The sequence below is a fragment of the Saccostrea cucullata genome, unplaced genomic scaffold, assembly GCF_032062105.1.
Source record: "Saccostrea cucullata isolate Sc308-1 unplaced genomic scaffold, CSIRO_AGI_Scuc_v1 ctg68, whole genome shotgun sequence".
NCBI classification, from domain to species: domain Eukaryota; kingdom Metazoa; phylum Mollusca; class Bivalvia; order Ostreida; family Ostreidae; genus Saccostrea; species Saccostrea cuccullata.
In genome coordinates this window covers 230,431-251,801 of record NW_026939588.1, presented here as the reverse complement: position 1 = coordinate 251,801, position 21,371 = coordinate 230,431, and the positions used below count along the sequence as shown (strand labels likewise).

Below are 21,371 nucleotides of genomic sequence, written 5' to 3'. Positions count from 1 at the left end.
ATTTAGATAATATTAAAAACCAACACCTTTATAGGCAAAAATTAAAAATAATTCCTTCTGACATTTTAAAAACTCTGCTTAAAACAATTTTATCAACACTCAAAAGTAGGGATAATTCATGAACAGAACATACAAAGTGTGTTTGCATTAACATGAGGACTAGTAGTGGAAATACTCCTGACAATACTAGACATATACTACTTGTAATTCTTTTTTTTTTTTTACAGTGTGAAAAATATTTCTTCATTCTAATAAAAATACTTCCTACAAAGCAATGATTATTTTGATTTCTTTTGGGCTGTACCAGTACTACACTGGTTAACCTGAAAGAGAAATTAAATACATGTTAATATAAATATTAATTATTTTTATGATAAAACCTACGCTATTATACAAATTGGAACCAAAATGAATTCCAGGAAAACCAAACCAAACCCAACCAGCAGTAGACACTGACCTTTGTGGCAAACCTGAGGGAGTTGAGGGTCTCCTGGAAACACTCCTCCTTGGGGGACACGTTGACAAACATGAGAGTCTTACTGTTCCCTCCCAGGGAGTTCTGGAGGAGGTAGGTCAGCTTAGACTCCCTGTACGGGATGTAGCCATCCTGTAACAGATCAGCTTCAGTTATCATAACTAATAATCAGAAAACATCAATTAAAAGACCAAAAGAAGTCACTGATTCTGATGATTGATTATTCATGTTATAACTGATCGTCTGATTCACTCATCTTATAGAATGCAATAAGGACATTATTTTTTTTTTCCACTTTACATATGCCAGAAGGAGAAAATGGCATCTAACACAAAGTAAATGTGATGTATCATGAAAAGATCAACATACTGACATACAGAAAGTGCCTGAGCAGCAAGACAACTGCTCCAGAAACTTTAACCTGCTCAAAAACATTGTACCTTGGCATCATTTTCTATCATTTACCCAGTGTTTACATTATTAGAGATGGCCATGACTTTACTTAGTGTTTGTACCTTGTTAGCTATTTCTATGATGACTGAGTGTTTACCTTGTTAGCGACGGCCATGATGACTTTACTGAGTGTACTCAGACTTTTGTTGATGGCCTGCGTCTCTTTAAGTCGGGCTCCCTCTGATCCTGATCCTTCAGTCTTTCACTGCCAGCAAGATCCACCAAGTTCAAGGTTCCTGGTAAAAATAAACGAATGTATACTTTATTCAATGATCAGATGCCAGGACTATCTTTCTGACCTCTGGTTCATTGATAAATTGCTCATTTAGATATAAATAAGAGGGAGAAAAGTTACTGTCAGAGATAAACCAGGATCCATAAGTTCTAGTTTAAGTGTTGTTTAAGTCTAGACTTACCAATACAAGCCTCCTGCGTGTTTTTGTTGACCCCTGAGATTCGGAGGCGAAACACGCTATGACTTCGTGATGATCTCTCGTTACACTTGGTCTCGGCTACAGCCCGGTTGTGGGAGGCTTTCCGCAGTAATTCATGAACCTACAAATCATGATTACAAATATTTATATCTAAGTATTATATGGTTTCATATATGTGGTTGGCAACCAATACCTGGCTTCATATAATCCTAGCTAAAATAAATCTGAATGAAAGCATGGAATACAAATTAATGCTTAACACACACACTTTATTGTAATTATATCACACTGCTTATGAACATGAGAATATTTTTAGGTGTATAAATATTACTGTGAAATTTTCATCTCAAGATAATGTTATGAAAGAAAAAAAAATAATTCGAGAGAGAGAGAGAGATATAAAAGAGATACAGTACATAGAGAGAGAGAGAGAGAGAATATTGTCTTTTTACCTTTTCCTCTGATTTGACTGCCACTGATGTTAAATTTGTCACCATCACATCTTTCTTATCAGCTGATCCCGTCATTTTAATATCATGTTTTAGGTCATCACTGTTGTTTCCAAGGAGATCTCGAATGCTTTCATTGTAAATCTCCAGGAAAGAAGCCTCAAATTCATACTGTATAAAACAGAAAAATACTAAATCTCCTGACCTGACAACAAAATTAATGCAAAACAAAGAAAAGCTGGAGACCAACACCTTGAGGTTAAAATTGCGGAAGATTCTCATGTGTGGATACCGAAAGGTATTCAATAGGGTCTGTACTTAAAGTTATAAACTAAGTGTTGGTGATCTGTTTTATACTTTTAAGTTTAACAAAATTAATGGATCAATTTACACTCAAAGTTGAAGAGATGTAATGTCCTCATAAGCAAATCAGGGAAGTTTTCACATTAAGCAGATTTAATTCTTTTTACTACAATTTAAAAACATTTTGGGGGTCCAATTTTAGTTCCTATCTCAATAATTATGACTAGATAACACAAGATACTGTACAATCTATACATATAGATGTATTTGATAGGTAAAACTGAAAATAAAATGAAGCCTACTACCTGCCATCCTTTGCTGACCAGACCCTGGGTACTGTCAAATATCTGCCCCACGGCCCGGGGGATCATTCCAGCATGTTTATGGCTGAACTCTGAAGGTCCCTCCATTGTGTGTGTCTTACCAGAGCCAGTTTGTCCATAGGCAAAAATACAGACATTGTACCCATCTAAAGCACTCTGTAACAACAATACAGACATTGTACCCATCTAAAGCACTCTGTAACAGAAATACAGACATTGTACCCATCTAAAGCACACTGTAACAACAATACAGACATTGTACCCATCTAAAGCACTCTGTAACAGAAATACAGACGTTGTACCCATCTAAAGCACACTGTAACAGAAATACTGACATTGTACCCATCTAAAGCACTATGTAACAGAAATACAGACATTGTACCCATCTAAAGCACTCTGTAACAGAAATATAGACATTGTACCCATCTAAAGCACTCTGTAACAACAATACAGACATTGTACCCATCTAAAGCACTCTGTAACAAACAATACAGACATTGTACCCATCTAAAGCACTCTGTAACAGAAATACAGACATTGTACCCATCTAAAGCACTCTGTAACAGAAATACAGACATTGTACCCATCTAAAGCACTCTGTAACAGAAATATAGACATTGTACCCATCTAAAGCACTCTGTAACAACAATACAGATATTGTACCAATCTAAAGCACTCTGTAACAACAATACAGACATTGTACCCATCTAAAGCACTCTGTACAAAAATACATTGTACCCATCTAAAGCACTCTGTACAAAAATACATTGTATCCATCTAAAGCACTCTGTAACAACAATACAGATATTGTACCCATCAAAAGCACTCTGTAACAGAAATATAGACATTGTATTGTATCCATCTAAAGCACTCTGTAACATAAATACAGACATTGTATCCATCTAAAGCACTCTGTAACAGAAATACAGACATTGTATCCATCTAAAGCACTCTGTAACAAAAATACAGACATTGTACCCAGCTAAAGCACTCTGTAACAGAAATATAGACATTGTATCCATCTAAAGCACTCTGTAACAGAAATATAGACATTGTACCCATCTAAAGCACTCTGTAACTAACAATACAGATATTGTACCCATCTAGAGCACTCTGTAACAACAATACAGACACTGTACCCATCTAAAGCACTCTGTAACAACAAGACAGACATTGTACTCATCTAAAGCACTCTGTAACATAAATACATTGTATCCATCTAAAGCGCTCTGTAACAGAAATACAGACATTGTACCCATCTAAAGCACTCTGTAACAACAATACAGACATTGTACCCATCTAAAGCACTCTGTAACAGAAATACAGACATTGTACCCATCTAAAGCACTCTGTAACAACAATACAGACATTGTACCCATCTAAAGCACTCTGTAACAAACATTACCCCACCTCTGTTGATTTTTCCGTGAAATCCTGGCTTACGATTGGTTGAAGTCTGTCACGTGAAGGCGGTGGATTACTTATACCCGGTCAGTTGTAAATCCATACCCGGTCAGTTGTAATCTATACCCGGTCGATGTATTACGTCACAAACACAAACGTGACGTCATAATAGGCACAGTATAAGCATGATGAAGGATTTAGCAGAGAAAACCATTTATAAACTACGGATAAAACGTAAATGTTACATCGGTGGGGTAAATTCGTTACATAGTCTTTTAGTGACAGGGTATGGGATGATACCTGGTTAGTAAATTTCATACCTGACTCGGCTTCGCCTCGCCAGGTATGAAATTTACTAACCAGGTATCATCCCATACCCTGTCACTAAAAGACTATGTAATTAATAATACAGACATTGTACCCATCTAAAGCACTCTGTAACAGAAATACAGACATTGTACCCATTTAAAGCACTCTGTAACATAAATACAGACATTGTACCCATCTAAAGCACTCTGTAACATAAATACAGACATTGTACCCATCTAAAGCACTCTGTAACAGAAATACAGACATTGTACCCATCTAAAGCACTCTGTAATAGAAATACATTGTACCCATCTAAAGCACTCTGTAACAACAATACAGACATTGTACCCATCTAAAGCACTCTGTGACATAAATACAGACATTGTACCCATCTAAAGCACTCTGTAACAGAAATACAGACATTGTACACATCTAAAGCACTCTGTAACAGAAATACATTGTACCCATCTAAAGCACTCTGTAACAACAATACAGACATTGTACCCATCTAAAGCACTCTGTAACAGAAATACAGACATTGTACCCATCTAAAGCACACTGTAACAACAATACAGACATTGTACCCATCTAAAGCACTCTGTAACAGAAATACAGACGTTGTACCCATCTAAAGCACACTGTAACAGAAATACTGACATTGTACCCATCTAAAGCACTCTGAAACAAACAATACAGACATTGTACCCATCTAAAGCACTCTGTAACAAACAATACAGACATTGTACCCATCTAAAGCACTCTGTAACAGAAATACAGACATTGTACCCATCTAAAGCACTATGTAACAGAAATACAGACATTGTACCCATCTAAAGCACTCTGTAACAGAAATATAGACATTGTACCCATCTAAATAGGGCTGGGTATTGGCCCGAGATTTCGTATTGCGATATATTGCGATACTTCTAACTGTATTGCGATATGCATTGCAATATTTTCAATGTAATAAAAATGGCATTTTCTTACTTTATTTACTTTAATTTACATGCAGAATGTACATAACTATGATAAGTAACCAACACAGACAAAAATTTTGTTGATTTCATTTGAGTTATGCTTTGAAATGTTCCAACAAAAACAACTTCTGTCTTAATGTTTGGCTTAATAACAAACTTTCATAAGTCCATTTTTATATTTAATGACAAAATTCCTTAATTTAAGTATATTGCCAATATATCGATATTTCAAAATCGTATTGCGATACGATATTTTTTGTCATTGTATTGCAATATATTGAAATATCGATATTATTGCCCAGCCCTACATCTAAAGCACTCTGTAACAACAATACAGATATTGTACCAATCTAAAGCACTCTGTAACAACAATACAGACATTGTACCCATCTAAAGCACTCTGTACAAAAATACATTGTACCCATCTAAAGCACTCTATACAAAAATACATTGTATCCATCTAAAGCACTTTGTAACAACAATACAGATATTGTACCCATCAAAAGCACTCTGTAACAGAAATATAGACATTGTATTGTATCCATCTAAAGCACTCTGTAACATAAATACAGACATTGTATCCATCTAAAGCACTCTGTAACAGAAATACAGACATTGTATCCATCTAAAGCACTCTGTAACAAAAATACAGACATTGTACCCAGCTAAAGCACTCTGTAACAGAAATATAGACATTGTATCCATCTAAAGCACTCTGTAACAGAAATATAGACATTGTACCCATCTAAAGCACTCTGTAACTAACAATACAGATATTGTACCCATCTAGAGCACTCTGTAACAACAATACAGACACTGTACCCATCTAAAGCACTCTGTAACAACAAGACAGACATTGTACTCATCTAAAGCACTCTGTAACATAAATACATTGTATCCATCTAAAGCACTCTGTAACAGAAATACAGACATTGTACCCATCTAAAGCACTCTGTAACAACAATACAGACATTGTACCCATCTAAAGCACTCTGTAACAGAAATACAGACATTGTACCCATCTAAAGCACTCTGTAACAACAATACAGACATTGTACCCATCTAAAGCACTCTGTAACAGAAATATAGACATTGTACCCCTCTAATGCACTCTGTAATAGAAATACAGACATTGTATCCATCTAAAGCACTCTGTAACAACAATACAGACATTGTACCCATCTAAAGCACTCTGTAACAAACATTACCCCACCTCTGTTGATTTTTCCGTGAAATCCTGGCTTACGATTGGTTGAAGTCTGTCACGTGAAGGCGGTGGATTACTTATACCCGGTCAGTTGTAAATCCATACCCGGTCAGTTGTAATCTATACCCGGTCGATGTATTACGTCACAAACACAAACGTGACGTCATAATAGGCACAGTATAAGCATGATGAAGGATTTAGCAGAGAAAACCATTTATAAACTACGGATAAAACGTAAATGTTACATCGGGGTAAATTCTTTACATAGTCTTTTAGTGACAGGGTAGGGAATGATACCTGGTTAGTAAATTTCATACCTGACTCGGCTCCGCCTCGACAGGTATGAAATTTACTAACCAGGTATCATCCCATACCCTGTCACTAAAAGACTATGTAACTAATAATACAGACATTGTACCCATCTAAAGCACTCTGTAACAGAAATACAGACATTGTACCCATTTAAAGCACTCTGTAACATAAATACAGACATTGTACCCATCTAAAGCACTCTGTAACATAAATACAGACATTGTACCCATCTAAAGCACTCTGTAACAGAAATACAGACATTGTACCCATCTAAAGCACTCTGTAATAGAAATACATTGTACCCATCTAAAGCACTCTGTAACAACAATACAGACATTGTACCCATCTAAAGCACTCTGTAACATAAATACAGACATTGTACCCATCTAAAGCACTCTGTAACAGAAATACAGACATTGTACACATCTAAAGCACTCTGTAACAGAAATACATTGTACCCATCTAAAGCACTCTGTAACAACAATACAGACATTGTACCCATCTAAAGCACTCTGTAACATAAATACAGACATTGTACCCATCTAAAGCACTCTGTAACAACAATACAGACATTGTACCCATCTAAAGCACTCTGTAACAGAAATACAGACATTGTACCCATCTAAAGCACTCTGTAAAAGAAATACAGACATTGCATCCATCTAAAGCACTCTGTAACAACAATACAGACATTGTACCCATCTAAAGCACTCTGTAACAGAAATACAGACATTGTACCCATCTAAAGCACTCTGTAACAGAAATACAGACATTGTATCCATCTAAAGCACTCTGTAACAACAATACAGACATTGTACCCATCTAAAGCACTCTGTAACAGAAATACAGACATTGTATCGTTGTAACAACAATACAGTCGTTGTACCCATCTAAAGCACTCTGTAACAAAAATACAGACATTGTACCCTTCTAAAGCACTCTGTAACAGAAATACAGACATTGTACCCATCTAAAGCACTCTGTAACAGAAATACAGACATTGTACCCATCTAAAGCACTCTGTAACAGAAATACATTGTATCCATCTAAAGCACTCTGTAACAGAAATACAGACATTGTACCCATCTAAAGCACTCTGTAACAGAAATACAGACATTGTATCCATCTAAAGCACTCTGTAACATAAATACAGACATTGTATCCATCTAAAGCACTCTGTAACATAAATACAGACATTGTACCCATCTAAAGCACTCTGTAACATAAATACAGACATTGTATCCATCTAAAGCACTCTGTAACAAACAATACAGACATTGTACCCATCTAAAGCACCCTGTAACATAAATACAGACATTGTACCCATCTAAAGCACTCTGTAACAACAATACAGACATTGTATCCATCTAAAGCACTCTGTAACAACAATACAGACATTGTACCCATCTAAAGCACTCTGTAACATAAATACAGACATTGTATCCATCTAAAGCACTCTGTAACATAAATACAGACATTGTATCCATCTAAAGCACTCTGTAACAAACAATACAGACATTGTACCCATCTAAAGCACTCTGTAACATAAATACAGACATTGTACCCATCTAAAGCACTCTGTAACAGAAATACTGACATTGTACCCATCTAAAGCACTCTGTAACAGAAATACAGACATTGTATCCATCTAAAGCACTCTGTAACAAACAATACAGACATTGTACCCATCTAAGGCACTCTGTAAAATATTATGAATATAAACTAAATAATGGTTATACAATGAAGCGCATTGAAGTGGTAAAAATTTCCATTTGGACGAAACGTTCTGAGTCATGTTTTGAATGTCAATTACAACATAATGACACGCCCATATTTTTAGAAACGAGAATGAAATATTCGTCGTATATGTTTTAGGACACCCCAATCTTCGCGACAAGCAATACGAGTTACACTGAAATGGAGCTTTAAAAAAATAAGAAGAGAGAGTTAGAGACTCCCCGCTTCTGTAAAACACAAATTGCAACAAATATGTACATATTTTTGAACTCATCATGTCTATTGAAGTTACCACAACACATGGTTCGGTCGAACATGTGTTTACTCGGTATTTATTTAGACCGTCAATTTCATTGGCTATTATATTTGTAGAAAACCTGTTCTACAGGTATTCGAATAAACAAATTGACCGTTTTATCCATTTCTAAAGAAATGGGCGTGTCATAAACGTTCTAAAGATACCTCAAAACGTTCCATTCGAACGGAAAATTTTACCACTTCAATGCGCTTCATTGTATATGCTACACAAATTTTCTGATATTTACAATGTTTGTTTGTTTCTTCTTTTTGTTTTTGTGATATAAAAGTTTTAAAATAACTTTGTGAAAATTTAGAGCCTTTCCTCTCCCTACAAAGGTGAATTTAGTGCCTTTCCTCTCCCTACAAAAGTGAACTTGTTTCAATTTTTTCTTCCTCAATAAGAGATACAATTTCTCCCAAATATATATATATTTTAACACAGGGCTCCAGTTCTTTTAAAATAAATCTTGTTTAATTTGTCTCAATTTTGTGGTAGTTGTGTTTTCAGATATAAATAATGATGAAAGGCAGTCAAGGCACTTAATCACTTATATGTTTTAATTTCCAGGCCCTCTTATCTAGATCTCATTCCTACAATGTTCAGGGTCCTGGGAAAAAACAGTGTTAACTGCACCTGGCAGACGTTCATTAATTACAGGGGTACTGCTTAATGCAGTTACATGTATTAACCGTACCTGTACAGTGTGACGGACTTCCTCAAACACCTGAGCTTGAGTGCTGTCAGGGTTAAATACTCTGTCAAAGGTAAACTCATACTTCTTGTTTCCTTTACTGTCTGTCAATGAATCCTATACAGTAAATAAGAGAGGGGATAAAGAATATTCTGATTATACTGATAGCAGTGAGTCACAGACTGGTAAAAACTACACTGCTATTTGTTTTATATTTTTAAAAAACTTTTTAGCTAATACGATTAAATGAACAATTTTTTAATGATCAAACTGTCATAATTATCAATTAATGAGGCAGTTAACAATCTTTTACAATTGTATTTTACAGTTTAGTTATACCCACACTGTGTGGTGAGAGGTTTTCCAGCACCAGTATCTTGCCGTCGTTCTCTGGGTAACTCAAGTGACGTATCCTACCATCACTTCCCTGTATAATCTCATCTCCAAGCAGTGGACGAACTCGACAAAACACTCGGACATTTCCCTAAGAAATTCAAAATAATAGTGATAAATAATTCTTTATGATAAATACAGCCTTCTTATTTTTAAGATACATGTACAAGTTTTAAAGTTAATAGAGAGGTTTAGTTATGTTTTGCTACGAAAATGTACGGGTGACATCATGTTGTGTTCTTCGACATCATGACGTCAAATTCGACGTGTAGCTACAAGTTTAGAATGTGTATTATGCTGCCTACACGTACGACATAAATGAGTAAAGTTATTGATTAAATTCTTTCCTTTATTCAGTTGATTGATTTTAAGCAATAAAAGAACACTATCTCAAATTTTTAATGAATAATGATTCAATGATTCCACCAAAGTCTTAGTATTTTTATCATGTCATTGAATGAAATTAAATTTAAACTGATACCTAGCAGCATGTTTACTTTGTACGCAGGATTCATTTAAAGAAGGCCCCGCCAACTTGTAATCTTCGTTCTACTACTATTTCCTACAGAAATGAACCATAGTATGAAGTATTTGAAGCAGACTACTGCTGTAACTCTTCATCATTGCAGGTATAAACGAATGGGTTATTTCTATGCAATATCAACAACTTTACATCATATGCCTCTGAATTTCTATCAATAAGCCGTTATATGATTGATCAAAGCGATAGCGTTCAATATCGCATCATTCCGATGACCCTACCTAGCGATATGATTTGCTTATTTAGGTTATAATGGGTCTAAAATGTACTATATTTTAATAAATAATTTCATTTTTGTGTGAAAAATAAACACATCTTACCTAGATGCCACTTTCTTCCTCTAATTTAGCTCTGAGAATTTGACCAGATGACTTTTTTTGTTTACAACGGGGTGTTCAATATTGAACGCTCGTATTCGGAATGCTTCGGGCATACTCATATACGTAATACAAAGTTAGTGTTCAATAAAACGTCAAGATATTGCATGAACGCAAAAATTCTCTAGATCTTCATTAGAGTAGTAGTATTTCATTAGAGACTTTTTATTAGCTATATAATAAATATACATATAGAGGGGGTATATATATCACTTTGATCAATCATATATAACGGCTTATTGATAGAAATTCATCAGAGACCTCTGTTTATATATTTTAATTGTTGGGTTTAAAACTTTTAAATGTAAAAACCAAAAGTTTTATAGTGATATAAGAGACTTAAAAGGATGTCCAAAGGAAAAATAAGAAGTAGGCAGCTAATTGATTTCAGCCCATAATGATTGAAACAAGTCGTCAAAGTCGGGACAAGAAAACCCCAATCACTTTGTGTGAACTGGGCTGAAATATTTTAGGGACATCAGAACAAAGTTATTTGTCCCTACAACATCTCGCTAAAATCGAAAATGAACCTTGCTGAGATAACTCTGGTTTGAGATGTATAATTGAGGGATTTAGTTCCTGAATTTGCTATAAAAATTGTTTAGACTTATGTCCAAACACATACACTTGAATTTTTTTCAATCAGACAATAAGCCAAATATCGAAAAATTCTACCCCCTCTATATATAAATACGCAAGATAGAGTAGGCATAGAGTTTTTTGATATATGGCTTGATTGATTAAAAATTCAGGTACAAATGTCTGAAGTCAATGTCATTTTTTTTTTACTGTTAACGATCTCACGAGGTTAGGCCCACAGGCGCTTGACGTTTTTAATCTTTCTTTTTATAAATAAAAATACCCCCTATACTTAATACTTATATAATTAAAACCGTAAAAAACGGAATAATAGTTTACTCACAGTTAAAAAAAAATTCATTTTATCAGCAAAAGAATATAACTCAGCAGCACCGTAACTTTGCAGTTTTCTGTTGTTGGAACCTGACTACCGAGTCATTGTACTATGATCTTGTGACTTCACTAGATGCACAGACTACCCGATCTCTGAGGCACTCTCTCTGTTGATTACCTGTGTATTGTGTGCGTTCAAGCGGAAAGTGATTTCCTGTTACGTAGTTGATGTATATTTCACGATTGTACAGAACAAAGGGTTCATGTTAGAGTCTTATCAATGCAACAGAATGATAAAATGACACTTGTAAAAAAAAGTTACATTAATGTTTTAACCTCTGATTCTGCCATGCTTTGTAGGGAAACCTCATCCACAGTCCAATAAACTTGTGTGAAAATCTCCAACTTGATGTCCAGCACATAGAAACATGATAAATATTGAAAAGAAAACTTGTAAACAATGTTTTTGTTGTGATCGGAAATAAAAGGTTGGACGGAACTACCAAAACCAGATGCGTTTAACGTATTTTATTCCGATTTCCGAGATTTTATAAAATATTTTTTATATTGGTGTTGAAAGACCAACGTTACGAAACCCTGAAATAGATTTTTGAGAATTTCCCACTTTTTTGTTAAAAGCTTGTCTAAGTGTTATTTTATAGTTTTTTTTTCCTTTCTCTTTCACCCCCCCCATTTGTCAGAGATATTTTCCTTGCTATACATGTAGTTGCTCAATATTATTTTTCCAGGCTGCCCATGTTCTCTAAACCAATACTACGTCTACATATGCCTTTACACAGATTCATCTCCAAGTTTCAGAAAAGGGGGGTATGGTGGTGGTGATTCCCTCCTTAGAGGCAGATATAAAAAAAAAAGAAAACAAAAAGAGAACTATTTGGGTGGATTCTTGTAGTCATGCCCTTGTTAGCTTCCCTATTAGACTCAATTCAATGTTTTGAAAGGTGTTTTTGAGCGAGACATCTTTTGGAAGAAATCCTGCAAAATTGGAAGTTGCTCTACAATTTGAGGGTATATTCAGGTCCCCTTTTACTGGTAGCATTCTAGTTTTCCGCCGATCAATCAACAAAAGGATGATATCAACTGATTCATGAAACTCTTTTGTTCTCTCCAATTATGTGATCAATTTTAAATGTTATTCAAAATTTATAAATAAAAGTAAATTTAAATACATACTCAGATAAATTGTATAAATACCGGTATCAATTCTCTTTTGACATAAAAATTAAACAAAAAAGGCCTTAAATTGATCAGCAAGTAAATATTTCATTTTTATGATTTTATGCTAAAAAATAAACAAATCATAATTCTTACATAATATTTTATTTTCTAATCGTGTATGGTGACATTGAAATAGGACAATTCCCAGTTAAGCTTGGACTTTTCAGTAAGACATGGCATTCTCGACGTTACATAATTAGCTTCAGAAATTTACACAGCTTTTCCTTCACTGTTGAAATATACATAGGATAGAAATTTGGCCGAATGTCAAATAGTGTAGCAAATAGCCAATTAAAAGTTCTTACACAGCACAGAGGCGGGGCATAAGTCGTCTCATGGTTGTCAACAACAATTTAAAGTTCCTAATGTTAATAATTTCTTAACCAATGAAAATCTATTCGCCATTTGACAGACACTAATTACGTTGCTCCGAGAATACCAAGCCTTACTAAATGTCCAAGCTAAACTGAGAACTGTAATACAGTATTTGAGGGATAGAGAGGAAGAAAGAGGATACAGTAGAAAGACGTTTAGAATTACATATTACATGGACATGTAGCTATTGATCTGAAATTCCTATATACAAAGCTGGCCAAATACACAAATCACCATAACACACACATATACACATAAACTGTGATGCAGCTTATTTTTGTGGTTTTAAAACATCTGGGTCAAAAATTAAGTTTATACAATAGATGATTCTGAGTATCAGCACATGATAATTAGACTGTATAGAGGCAAGCCAATCCGTATTCAAAATTATCTGCTATGTATCAGGAATATAAAAACTTAAGGATCAAATTTAGATAATATTAAAAACCAACACCTTTATAGGCAAAATGGATTAAAAATAATTCCTTCTGACATTTTAAAAACTCTGCTTAAAACAATCTTATCAAAGCTCAAAAGTAGGGATAATTCATGAACAGAACATACAAAGTGTGTTTGCATCAACATAAGGACCAGTAGTGGAAATACTCCTGACAATACTAGACATCTACTACTTGAAATGTTTTTTTTTACAGTGTGAAAAAATATTTCTTCATTCTAATAAAAATACTTCCTACAAAGCAATGATTATTTTGATTTCTTTTGGGCTGTACCAATACTACACTGGTTAACCTGAAAGAAAATTAAATACATGTTAATATAAATATGTACATTCTGATCCTGAAATCAACTGAATTTACAGGTACATAAATAATAAATAATAATAAACCACATGAGAATATATGCACAAGTACATGTACATTTTGAAAATATTGTTTTTACAATGGTATTTTTACAGGAGAGAGAGAAAGATGGGGAGGGGGTCCGAGAATAGAAATATACATGTATATTAGGGCTGTCATGGTTCCATAATCTTTTGGGTCAGGTTGGTTCTAAAAATTTTAGGTTCAATTTCGGGTATTTCAATCGGGTATACAATTGAATAAAAACTACTTTAATTTGTGCTGTTTTGCACATTATATTCAACATTTCAAAAAAATTTTTTTTAATTAATCTAACAAACAGCAACATAATGACTAGTTTAAAATAGTTTCCGGACAAGAAAAATAATTGAACTAAATGATATAATATTTCCACACTAAAAAATCTTCCGTTTTTGACCATTTTTATGATAAAACCTAGTCTATTATACAAATCGGAACTGAACTGAATTCCAGGAAAACAGAACCAAACCCAACCCGAATTAATTGTTCTACAGTTCTCGGTCATTTTGGATACCCACGACAGCCCTAATGTTTGTCCATAAGATATGAATGCCCTGTCCAGAGTTCATTAGTCATTTATTCATAACATGGTATTCAAAACATTTGTACACCAAAGCAAAGATAAACTGTTATTAACCAAAGAAAGAATCCTTAGATTTACAGCAGTAGACACTGACCTTTGTGGCAAACCTGAGGGAGTTGAGGGTTTCCTGGAAACACTCCTCTTTGGGGGACACGTTGACGAACATGAGAGTCTTACTGTTCCCTCCCAGGGAGTTCTGGAGGAGGTAGGTCAGCTTAGACTCCCTGTACGGGATGTAGCCGTCCTGTAACAGATGAGACTCAGTTATTATAACTAGTGATCAGAAAAAAATTAATTAAAGGACAAAAAAAGTTACCGATTCTGATGATTAATTATTTATGTCATAATTGATCATCTGATTCACTCATCTTGTAGAATGCAATCTGGAATAAAGACTTTTTTCCCTACTTTACATATGCCAGAAGGAGAAAATGGCATCTAACACAAAGTAAATGTGATGAATAATGAAAAGATCCATATACTGACAAACAGAAAGAGCCTGAGCAGGAAGACAACTGCTCCAGAAACTTAAACCTGCTCAAAAACATTTGTACCTACTACCTTGGCACCATTTTCTATGATTTACTCTGACAGTGTGTGTACCTTATTAGCGATGGCCATGATGACTTTACTGAGTGTACTCAGACTTTTGTTAATGGCCTGAGTCTCTTTAAGTCGGGCTCCCTCTGATCCCGATTCCTTCAGCCTTTCACTGCCAGCAAGATCCACCAAGTTCAAGGTTCCTGGTAAAAGTAAAAGAATACTTTATTTAATGATCCAATGCTAGAACTACCTTTCTAACCCCTGGTTGTTGATAAAATGCTTATTTAAATGAAGTAACAGGAAGAAAAATTACTGACAGAGATAATGCAGTTAGTGTTTGTTAAAGTCTAGACTTACCAATACAAGCCTCCTGCGTGTTTTTGTTGACCCCTGAGATTCGGAGTCGGAACACGCTATGACTACGAGACGATCGCTCGTTACACTTGGTCTCGGCTACTGCCCGGTTGTGGGAGGCTTTCCTCAATAATTCATGAACCTACAAATCAGGTTTACAACAATTTACATGTATATATATGTTTAACATGGTCTCATAAATGTGTTTGGTATCCAATACCTGGCTACAATAAATCTGAATCAAAGCATGGAACATGGATTAATATTAAACATACACTTTGTAGAATTACAGTACAGGCAACGCGGATCCCGTATTTCCTGTGCCCCGTCGCGGTATAATCACAATGCGGTATTTGACCAGGTGAGACAGGTAAACCGCGTTCCCTCCGTGGGAAATTCATCACCTACCTGTCCCCGCCGCGGTTAAATCATTGATCAATTACTGACAATTAGTATTGTAAACAAACGGGAGTTATCTCCCCGAATTGTAATTTGCGAATTTTCCCTGTAACAAAAAAAGAATGACACTGTGTGTTTATTATTAAAAGTATTTTCATTTATTTTGCTATGAATAGAATTTAAACTAAGAAAGAATAAGTTTATTTTTGTTTCTAAAATTACCTATCAATCTTAGAAATTGAATAGAAAATTTTATTAAATGGTTACGTCATTGCAGTTGGTGTTATTAAGAGTCTATCAAGAAACAAAATTAAATACTAGAAATTTTCATAATTTTTTTTTTGTTTTTTTGTTGTTGTTGTTTAAATCTTCATATTATATGCGAACTGTAATAAATATTGAACTCAGGCTGTTTGTGTTTCGATGAACGATTTTCAGCATTCATTTGAAAAAATTTTTTACATCTTTGAAAAAATGTACATCTTCATATTGTTTCTTTTGCTATGAATAGAATTTAAACTAAGAAAGAATAAGTTTATTTTTGTTTCTAAAATTACATATCAATCTTTGAAATTGAATAGAAAATTTTATTAAATGGTTACGTCATTGCAGTTGGTGTTATTAAGAGTCTATCAAGAAACAAAATTAAATACTAAAAATTTTAATTAGTTTTTTTTTTGTTTTTTTTTGTTTTTGTTTAAATCTTCATATTATATGCGAACTGTAATAAATATTGAACTCAGGCTGTTTGTGTTTCGATGAACGATTTTCAGCATTCATTTGAAATTTTTTTTTACATCTTTGAAAAAATGTACATCTTCATATTGTTTATATTCTTTTCCCAAATTTAGAACCCTTAATTTAATTAATTTCGCTTTTATTGTATTTTAAATGTGCAGGCATTTTTCTTATAGTGTCAAATTACCGGAAAACATTCGATGTCGAGAGTTTGCAGTTACATGTAGTGGGCACGTGAAGTTAAATTTTCTTTATCCAAGATATCAAGACTTAGAAAAAAAAATCTTTTCTTCTTTATTTCTCATCATTTATATACCTTCTGTTCCCAAATTTAGAAAACTTTTCTTTAATTTATTTCCCTTTTTTATATAAATGTGCAGGCATTTTTCTCAAAGTGTCAAATAACCGGAAAGCATTCGATGGCGAGAGATAACTTTGGGCACGTGAATTTATACAAGATATCAAGAAAAAATATCGCTTCTTCACCTTCATATTAACATGAATTACTTTTGTAAACAATGTCTTTCTTTTTAATTTTCATATTTCTCGATTTTCATGTTCAATAGATAAGATAGGATGTAAGCAGGTATGATGATAAACTTCACAGAAGAAATTAAATTAAAGGGGGGTATTACACTTAAATTTTTGATAAATATTCAATGCAAACTAGAAATATGTCCATAGGACATGAATGCCCCGCCGAGGATATATTAGTAAAGCAACATGAAAATTCGTATGTGTATAAAATTTGATCAGTTTGGTTCAGGAAGGGGTTATAGTTACTTGGGAATGAAAATGTAGGTCAGATCCAGCATCCGAAGCAAGTCTGGTAGTGTCCATCCCTAGATGCATCATCCATGCAAGTTTGGTTCAGGCAGGGCTTATAGTTACTTGGGAATGAAAATATAGGTCAGATTCAGCATCCGAAGCAAGTCTGGTAGTGTCCATCCCTAGATGCATCATCCATGCAAGTTTGGTTCAGGTAGGGCTTCTAGTTACTTGGGAATGAAAATGTAGGTCAGATTCAGCATCCGAAGCAAGTCTGGTAGTGTCCATCTCTATATGCATCATCCATGCAAGTTTGGTTTGGGTAGGTCTTATAGTTCCTTGGAAATGGACCTGCTCCAAAAACTTTAACCTGGTCACTTATCTGGAAAATGTAGGTCAGATCCAGCATCCGAAGCAAGTCTGGTAGTGTTCATCCCTAGATGCATCATCCGTGCAAGTTTGTATCAACATGCATTGTGAAGTTTGATTACTCCATCTTGAATGGTATGTTCAAATCTGAGCTAAACACTAATTTAAGAAAAGTGAGGTCAAGGTCAAAGGAAAGGTCAGGGTCAAAAAATGTTGATGCAGTTGCATAGCTCTCATCAATATCTATCAGCATATGAAGTTTGATGAAAATATCTTGGATAGTTTCTTTGAAACTTAGCTTTGAACAGAGCTAAACGCAAAGTGTGACGGAAGACGGAAGGACGGAAAGACGGAAGGACGGAAGACAGACATGACAAACACTATATGCCCAGGCCATATTCATGGCGGGGCATAAAAATCAAATACTTTCGTTTTCTTCGACAAATTTTGTTTCTTTGTGTATTAAGTATTAGTCGCGATCATTTCCTGTGTATAGGGATTAGCAGTACCAGAGCAGGAAACTGCATGCCCTGGGGGTTTCACACCTGTCCTAGTCAAGAGTACCTTGGGTAACACTCGCTGAATGTGCACATCGCTGTCTAGCCATTCAACACAACTTTTGATTCAATGTTTCATTATTATTTCATCGATATCATTTTCAAATGCGATAATAGCCTTGAAATTTGTGTCAATATATTGTTGCTTTTTTAAAACGGAGTGTATAAAGAGAATAAAAGTTAAAAAAAAACCCAAACTTTTAAAACAAATTAATAAAGTATTTGATATTAATTAAATAAAATAATGATCTATTACTATGTTATTTACGTGTCACTGTTTATACCTGTACCAGTTCGTTGATTGAGAGAGAGAGAGAGAGAGAGAGAGAGAGAAGAAAAATATCACAATATCAGGCACGTGCATGATCGTTTTTCCTCGTTTTGATCAGTATTTGGATTTCTAAAGTCTATCGAATAAAACTAAATTAAACATAATATAATAATAATGAATTTGCTTGCGGATAAGATTTTGTTAAATTCCATACAGATACATGTAGATCTTGCGGCCGCTGATTTATCAGTTTATTGACCATTTGTGGATCTTGTCTAAGTTTAAGTGTTATTTACCGAGAGACTTATTTATGATCCACTTTCTTCTTTCGTTTAGCACACATGACGTGTAATATGAATTACTTCCGCTTTTGTCGCCAGATTACAACGACAGATTTTGGTGGTAAAATAAAATGTATTTTTGTTATAACATTTGATTAAGAAAAAGACAGTATATTAAAATTGTCGAATTATTGAAAATATGTATTCAAGAGAAAGAATTTAAAAAGGATTCTGTCTGCAACAAAAACATGCTTTATTTCATGCATTTCAATTCATGAGCTACACATGAAAAAAACGGCTTCGTTTTACAATGTCGTAGGAAAACGCATACAGGTAATACACTCATTAATTTCTGTGTATATATAGGTATCTATGCTATACACAAGCCAGCGTCGTTCTCTTGGGCTTCTAATTATGCTGCTTGAAAGCTCCTCTCCACACCAAACTTATTACTGAGGAAAACCGTAACGATTACAAAAAAAAACTTGAAGCATGGCAACTTGCTGATTAAAAATAAGTTAATTTCTGTGTTGTGTGTTCAAATTATTTAAGGGCCCATATTTGTGTTTGTGTTTTATTTGAACCGGAGACATTGCATTTCATACCCGAAATTTGTTCACAAGTTCATAGGCATGATTTTAGTAATTTTCCAAGAGAGAAAATAGAACTACAGTCAAATACTAGCTATAAAATTATTGGTATTCTGAATAGAATGACTTGAGGTTATTTTATTAACAAACTAATTCCCCCCCAAATTCGACATTTAGTTCATATTGTCTTACAGTGTAGTGCATTTTTAATTGATTTAACATTTTTAAACACTTATTTTTACATTTTTTGTTTAAATTTAAAATTTTAATTATTTTTTATTCACTACCTATCATCGTTTTTCATGCTATTATTTATAACAGACATGTACACAGTAGTAAATGTATTTTTTTAAAAATGAAACCAAATGACTGTGATAGAATCTCGCTGATAAATAAAAACATAGCTACATGTAACTGCAACTGCACGGGCTAATTGTGAACACCGGATTATAGTGCTTATATAAAGTGCCCCGCCACAGCATGATACGCCCGTCAAATATATTGTTCAATAATCATCAATTGGTATTTACGGTGTCAAAAATACCAGATACCTTGATTAACAGAGAGAGAGAGAGAGAGAGAGAGAGAGAATTTCAATTTCTTATCATGTTTAAAATATTGTACATATATACATCTTGGACTTAAAGTGTAGGGATTAATTATAACAAATAATACATGATATAATTTTAAAAATGGCTGTGTTAGAACTTAACAAATATCCATCTGCAGCATTAAATTGTTAATTGCATATTTTATGGAATTTGTGGATCTTGTCTAAGTTTAAGTGTTATTTACAAAAAAATCAAAAATATATTATTCTTTCGTTATAACACATTCTAAATTTGAATTACTGCAATTTGTTGCCAATATATAAAAATTGAAATGTAATTTTTTTGGTAAAATAACACATGTATAATTTGTTTTAACATATTATACAAACACTATATATTAGTTTTAATCATACACTAAAACATCAATTTGTTTTAATTACATTACACTAATTGATGGCATCTTTATCTGGGCTATAGCCGATCAAGAACTCTTTTCCTAACACGCGCGACTATGAGTGCCATTTCTTTTTGCCAAAGTCCGAAGGTGCGGAGATAAATTTATGACAACCAGTTAGCTCCTGACAATACTCATCATTAATTTCTCTCTAATTTGACATGCAATTTCTGCTATCAAAATTTTTCCTTGTAGACCAGTGCTTGATAATTATTTTTGCACCATGTGTTTCAGAGATTGAATTCCTCGCAAAACATTAACATTTGCTACAGTTTGCTGTAAAAGTATATTATAATGATGAAAAAAAAAGTTTTTACTTAATTTAACATTTTTTAATAAGGCTTAGTTTTAATTATGTTATGCAATATTAATTTAGTTTTTATTACACACTGTATTTTAAAGCAGCAATTTGTTTCAATTACATTACACCAATTGAAAGATCTTTTTCTGAACTAGCCATCAAAAACTCTTAATTAACACAAGCAACTGTGAGGCCATTTCTTTTTGCCCAACTCCCAAGAGATTAAAGATAAAGATAACAGCTGCATTAAAAGACATGATTTCTGCATTTCCATTTATGACTCACTGACAATAAACTCATTAATTTCTCTCTAATACACTTGACATGCTGTGTATATATTCTGCTATCAAAATTCTTCTTTGACCAGTGCTTGATAATTATGCCCATGGGACACCAAACTTACCTCTCAAAACATTAACATTTGTTACAGATTGCTGTAAAGTATATAATGAAAAAATAAGTTTTTACTGTGATTGTGTTTTTAAATAAAGATACAACTATATTTTTACATTTTTTAGGATTATGAAATTTAAAATTTTAAAGACTTAGTTTTTTAAA

General features: G+C 33.8%; 1 protein-coding gene across 2 annotated transcripts in view; it reads right to left on the bottom strand.

The window, feature by feature from the left end:
• Positions 1–480: 480 nt before the first annotated feature.
• Positions 481–21,371, bottom strand: part of LOC134253395 (carboxy-terminal kinesin 2-like) — a 29,136-nt gene continuing 8,245 nt past the window's right edge. The window contains exons 10-14 of one of the 2 annotated variants that reach the window (XM_062735921.1): positions 2,420–2,593; positions 1,815–1,982; positions 1,345–1,483; positions 1,026–1,164; positions 481–607 (exon numbers count right to left, since the gene is read on the bottom strand). In XM_062735921.1, the coding sequence (XP_062591905.1) occupies positions 1,064–1,164; positions 1,345–1,483; positions 1,815–1,982; positions 2,420–2,593 (582 nt within the window). In that variant the 3' untranslated portion in view covers positions 481–607; positions 1,026–1,063. Of the gene's footprint in view, positions 608–1,025; positions 1,165–1,344; positions 1,484–1,814; positions 1,983–2,419; positions 2,594–12,920; positions 13,963–14,731; positions 14,882–15,240; positions 15,381–15,537; positions 15,677–21,371 lie in introns of those variants that run through there. The other variant, XM_062735920.1, reaches the window with a different exon arrangement.